The sequence below is a fragment of the Taurulus bubalis genome (genome assembly GCF_910589615.1).
Source record: "Taurulus bubalis genome assembly, chromosome: 9".
Lineage (NCBI taxonomy): Eukaryota > Metazoa > Chordata > Actinopteri > Perciformes > Cottidae > Taurulus > Taurulus bubalis.
Genome location: NC_136597.1, coordinates 5,946,561 through 5,951,926, shown reverse-complemented (window position 1 = coordinate 5,951,926; position 5,366 = coordinate 5,946,561). Strand labels below are relative to the sequence as shown.

The 5,366-nt window shown below is 41.9% G+C and overlaps 2 protein-coding genes across 2 annotated transcripts; one reads left to right on the top strand and one right to left on the bottom strand.

Moving 5' to 3' along the window:
- Positions 1 to 3,115: 3,115 nt before the first annotated feature.
- LOC306741385 (histone H2B 1.2-like) lies at positions 3,116 to 3,665 on the top strand (the record flags this gene model as incomplete). The annotated part of the gene is made up of 1 exon (XM_079223665.1): positions 3,116 to 3,665. One exon carries the CDS (start codon positions 3,116 to 3,118, stop codon positions 3,491 to 3,493), a length of 378 nt encoding a protein of 125 aa, XP_079079791.1. The 3' UTR covers positions 3,494 to 3,665.
- A 900-nt stretch (positions 3,666 to 4,565) lies between these two features.
- Positions 4,566 to 5,217, bottom strand: LOC306741384 (histone H1-like; the record flags this gene model as incomplete). The annotated part of the gene is made up of 1 exon (XM_079223664.1): positions 4,566 to 5,217. The coding sequence occupies one exon, from the start codon at positions 5,215 to 5,217 to the stop codon at positions 4,591 to 4,593; it is 627 nt and encodes a 208-aa protein (XP_079079790.1). The 3' UTR covers positions 4,566 to 4,590.
- Positions 5,218 to 5,366: the final 149 nt, after the last annotated feature.

Here is a 5,366-nt window from a genome sequence, read left to right as displayed (position 1 = left end):
TGGATGACCAATGAACCAACAACATGTTGAGCTACCTATCATGTGGCCTTCACTGTTCACATTGCTGCCACCAAACACATTATAACCTCCGTTGCCTTCCATAAATCCACGTTAGCAATCAATAAAACATGCACTTCTTTCAATAGCAGTATCTGCTAATGCCATCTGAACACAAAACAAGATCTGTTATTTGTGGTAGCTATATCCTGAGGAAGCATACTACTCTTGTAGAAATCTAGTCTCATTTTCCAGTCCCTCCCTGCCTTTAACTGTCCTACCTCATGCCTGTTTAAAATTGCTTTCACACCAGAAGCCTCACCTTCAACTATCTAAGGGCACTGTCGCTGAATCCTGGGCTTAGCTTGACCCAAGACAATTCTAATTGGTTTAAAGAAATACAGCCAGAGTGTTTTTTTCTTCTTCTTCGATACCAGAATGATAATGTATGGAGCTGGACCTTTCTTCAGTGCCGACACAGCACTGTGGGAATAGGTCTGCTCATGCAATGACTATCATCTTGTTCTCAATAGCTATTGACACTTCAGCAGCTGCATCACCCTTGAGGCTGGCTTGTTTTGTACAGCCTATAGGCATTAGGCCCCATGGCTGACCTTGCTCCCTGAACTACTATTTCATCCATTTGGTGGTGTATTACCCCAAAGGGTAGCATGTCTAGGTGTTATCTCAACTTCCTGTCTATCCCTGCTCTCTTTATCTGTATGCTTCTTCAGCCTCTAACTGTTTTTTATGGGCGTCCTCTCAGAGTAAAACCGTTTTCATTTCGTTCTTGTCGTAAATCGTCCAGCCTAACGAACTAGGCTGTTGCTACCAAGGATTGCCAGACCACAGGCCGTCTCTTTTCAGGCTGTCACTAGCTGATTACTAGCTATGACCCCTAACAATGCAAACAGGGATTATGCCTACATTATATCTGCTTAGGTTAAGCTACAATGTGCTTTAATGTACTGTGTATTCCATTTAGTAGATATAAGCTGTGTCCAATATCATTTACTCATTCACTACTAGTGCTTGCTTAGTGGCTCTCGGTTGGTACCAACTACCTGATTAACATGTGTATTTCTGTAACCATGACAACAAAGCTCCCCTAACCTCAACAAATCATTTGAACCAATATGTGTTTCTGCATAAATCTAACCAAACCTTAAACACAGTGGTGTGACATCATAAAACAGATGCATTTTTCAACAAGTATTTGTAATCGTTTTGGAAATAATAGACAGGATTTTGTCACTTCATTTTATAATTCCTGATTCATATGTATGATTACAACTTACTGCCTCTTTATTCAAAAGATATGCATTGATAGGTTTACTTACTAATTACCTAAAATATCATGCTTTCATATATTTAGTGCTTAATTGTGCATCCTATTATGCTTGATATGTAATTGTTTTATATGGGATTGATATGATTGAGGCTTTCTGCAAACAAAATATATTTTAAGTCTGAGGTAATATTTGTATTATGGTGATGCTTTTATGAGTTTAACAATAAAGAATAAACTGCAATATTCACAAATTAGTCTTCCCAAAGTGTTGTTTTTTGTTGCTAAGACTATACATTAAACTCCAAATGGCAAAACAATTAATCCTGTAGTTTTACTATGGGGCTGTTCTAATAGATTGCATTATGTTGCACAAGTGTATCTAACGGGAGTAATTGAGTTCTTGTAACCAATAAACTAGAATGTTTTAGCTAACGGCAATACATGTGATAGTTTTCGTCTTCTTTCTAGTGTTTTGGCTTTCTTACAAGTCAATAAAAGAGACTAAAATGATGCTGGTTCAACCATAGACTGTACAAAGCATGTATAGCAAAAGTGTGTTTAAAGTAGTATTTTAAGTTAATTACTTCTCCCTTGTGTCTAGACATCCACCATTATGGTGTAAACATGAATGATGGTTTGTTTTAGCAACACCATATGATTGTTTAAATTGGTTAAATCTGAGGGAAAAGGACAAGACAACAGGTAGTTAATGGCTCCCTCACATGGACATATTTGGGTAAAAACATTCAAAGGGATTTTGTACATTACATTCCCATTATGTATATATTTAGAGACAAAATACATCTATTGAGTGTTCCACAATAAGGTTGAGTAGAAGGCATCCATCTCCCTCTGACTGAAGTTCAGGTCCTCATCTGGACTCTCACGGGCAGTTCATACAGTTCCACAAGCGTTAGAACAGCCTATATGTGTTGTTTTCTGTCTATGGTTGTTTTTTTTTTCATGGTCTTTTTTTTCTTTTCTTTTTCTCTTTGTGGATTTGTCTCTTTTTAGTTGATTTGTTTGTCTTCATGGTTGTTTTGTTTCTCTTTGTAGTCGTGTCTCAAAAGCAGCACTAAACCAGAGCGTTCTCTTCAGGCTTAACATTAAAGGAACCCATATGTTTTGTCATAGTTACAATTTTAAATATGAAAAAGATTTACTGAAACTGAAGCAGTTCAAGAAAGAGATAACACTTGTTTTACTATCCGTGTCTGTGGAGTTGTTATAGAGGTCCTATTTGTAAGAGCAGTACGTTGCTTCAGCATGTTGGCATCCGTCGTTCTACTCTTGGCGGCTGTTTTGTTCTTCCTGCTCCACTTTCCGACCCAACGGGCCAAATAATTCAGTAATTATGAACATTTTAAGAACCGTTAAAGCTCTTTATTCTTTATTTAGTTGTTGGCAATTAACATGTTTTTTTCTGGGCTCCCTCCAACAATGCTTATTCATAAAAGCAGGTTAGTACAACACCTCTCATCACTCACAATTACACTAGTATAGTATAACTAGAATATGTTGCATCTTTCTTAGTTCATGTTCTTGTCAGTCAAGAAATCACGTTTCCCCATCTGTTCACTCTAGATTGATAAAAAGTTATAAAACATACAGGTTTACAACTTTGTATTACTAACAGTTTGGTCACTCAAATACATCTGCTCACAGGAACGTTTACGTCTATGCGCATGCTCTCTCGCTCAGCAGACAGCCAATCCTGTGCGAGCAGCAGCCAGCCAATCCTGTGCGAGCAACAGCACAGCTACATTTGCATCACATTGGATATAAATAGTCACCGTCCTGAGCTGCTGGAGAAATCGTCCAACAATCATGCCTGACGCCAGCACCGTGAAAGCGCCCAAGAAGGGCTCCAAGAAAGCCGTCTCTAAGACCGCCGCCAAGACCGGCAAGAAGAGGCGTAAGTCCAGGAAGGAGAGCTACGCCATCTACGTGTACAAGGTGATGAAGCAGGTCCACCCCGATACCGGCATCTCGTCCAAGGCCATGGGCATCATGAACTGCTTCGTGAGCGACATCTTTGAGCGCATCGCCGGTGAGGCCTCTCGTCTGGCTCACTACAACAAGCGCTCCACCATCACTTCCAGGGAGATCCAGACCGCTGTCCGCCTGCTGCTGCCCGGGGAGCTGGCGAAGCACGCCGTGTCTGAGGGAACCAAGGCCGTGACCAAGTACACCAGCTCCAAGTAGACCTGCTGGAGACAACAACTCAACGGCTCTTTTAAGAGCCACCACCTCTTCTAAAGATCAATTCCTGATGCTCTCAATCTGATCCACTGACTATAAACACTACATAGTGTCCAGTGTTAGTCTGGAGGGATACATTCCTAGTGTTTCTGAAGCCAATTATTGATATTAAGAAATGCACATATCAGCAACTATTTAATGTGTATACAAATAAGATCTAAAGGCAATTGGTTAAATTTCCAATGATAAAGAATCAATTCACAACCACTGTATGTTAGTCATATACTATAGTAAAATATGTATTTACCATTAATGTCCATATATCAATATGTAAACCTGGTCTGTATATTACATGTACTCCATTTCTTGTTAGACTCTAAACAGAATTGTCTCACTTAAATTTGCTCTAAATAAATATCTGGGTTTGACTTCTCCAGGCATTTGAGTTGCAAAACAAAATCAACTTGAGTCATTACTGATAATGACACATTCAAAACACGTGTTTATATATTATTATATATAAAAAATAATGTAATACATAAAATGTAAAAGGGCAAGAAGTTAACATGTAGATCAAAAATAATCAGGGTCTTAATGTAGGCGCTTGGTGAACTTCATTGGATCTCCTGACTGGTTTTGAGTTTTATCTCTAATGCTCTTAGATTACTTTTTGTAATTTATGTATTACATCTTTTATTTAAATTAGGTGTTTATTCACATTTAGATTTGTTAAAGTACTTGGAACTATATTTAAGCAATGGGACGTCTGTTGAGCCAAAGTTAATTTGTACTTCCAAGTTAAACATTAATTAGTGTCTAATTTGGATGTTTCTCATGTTATTTGTTCTTCCAAAAAAACAAACGCACGTCCATTATAGACTGCCGTCCCTCATCACACTTTACACGAGTTATTTGAGGCAGTTTATCTGGAGCAGAATAAGCCACAGTTTCGACTTTGTTGTCTAAATTAAAACCCCAGTTTAACTGTCATGTCTGCTGTTAATGCCAATAATAAAGGAGGAAACAGCTCTTAAAGGTGGAGTGGGTGGCTCTTAAAAGAGCCTTTTATAGGAGCGTTGGTGGTTCAGCCGGAGAGCAGCTCACTTCCTCTTGGGTGCTGCTTTCTTGGCTTTGGGCTTGACGACCTTCTTGACGGGGGTCTTCCTGGCTGCGGGGGCCTTCCTCGGCGCCTTCTTGGGGCTCTTGGCTGCCTTCTTGGGGCTCTTGGCTGCCTTCTTGGGGCTCTTGGCCGCTGCGGCGGGTTTCTTGGCCGCTGCTTTGGGTTTCTTGGCCTTCTTCGGGGACTTCTTTGCGGCGGCCGCAGGTTTCCTTGCTGCCGCTGCTTTGGGCTTCTTGGCCGCTGTAGGTTTCTTCGCTGCGGGCTTCTTGGCTTTGGGAGCGACTTTCTTTGCCGGTTTGCCGGCCGCCTGTTTGCTCATCCTGAAGGAGCCGGAGGCCCCGGTCCCCTTGGTCTGGACCAGAGTCCCCTTGGTCACCAGGCTCTTGATGGCGGTCTTGACGCGGGACTTGTTCTTGTCCACATCGTATCCTCCGGCGGTCAGAGCCTTCTTGACGGCGGCAGCAGACACGCCGCTGCGCTCCTTGGATGCGGCCACAGCTTTCACGATGAGCTCGGCCACGCTGGGACCAGCCTTCTTCGGCTTGGTCACCTTCTTCTTGGCTGCTTTGGCCGGCGCGGCCGCTGGAGCTGGAGCTACTTCTGCCATTTTCTTCCGTTGATCCGCTGTCCTGAGAAAACACGAGAGTCTGACTGATGGAGATTTCCGAGCAGGAGGCGGTACTTGAACACTACATGAGAACCGTGGAGACTCAACCCAGCCCGAGACTCCTCTGAGCAGCCTGAAAGCCGACTCAC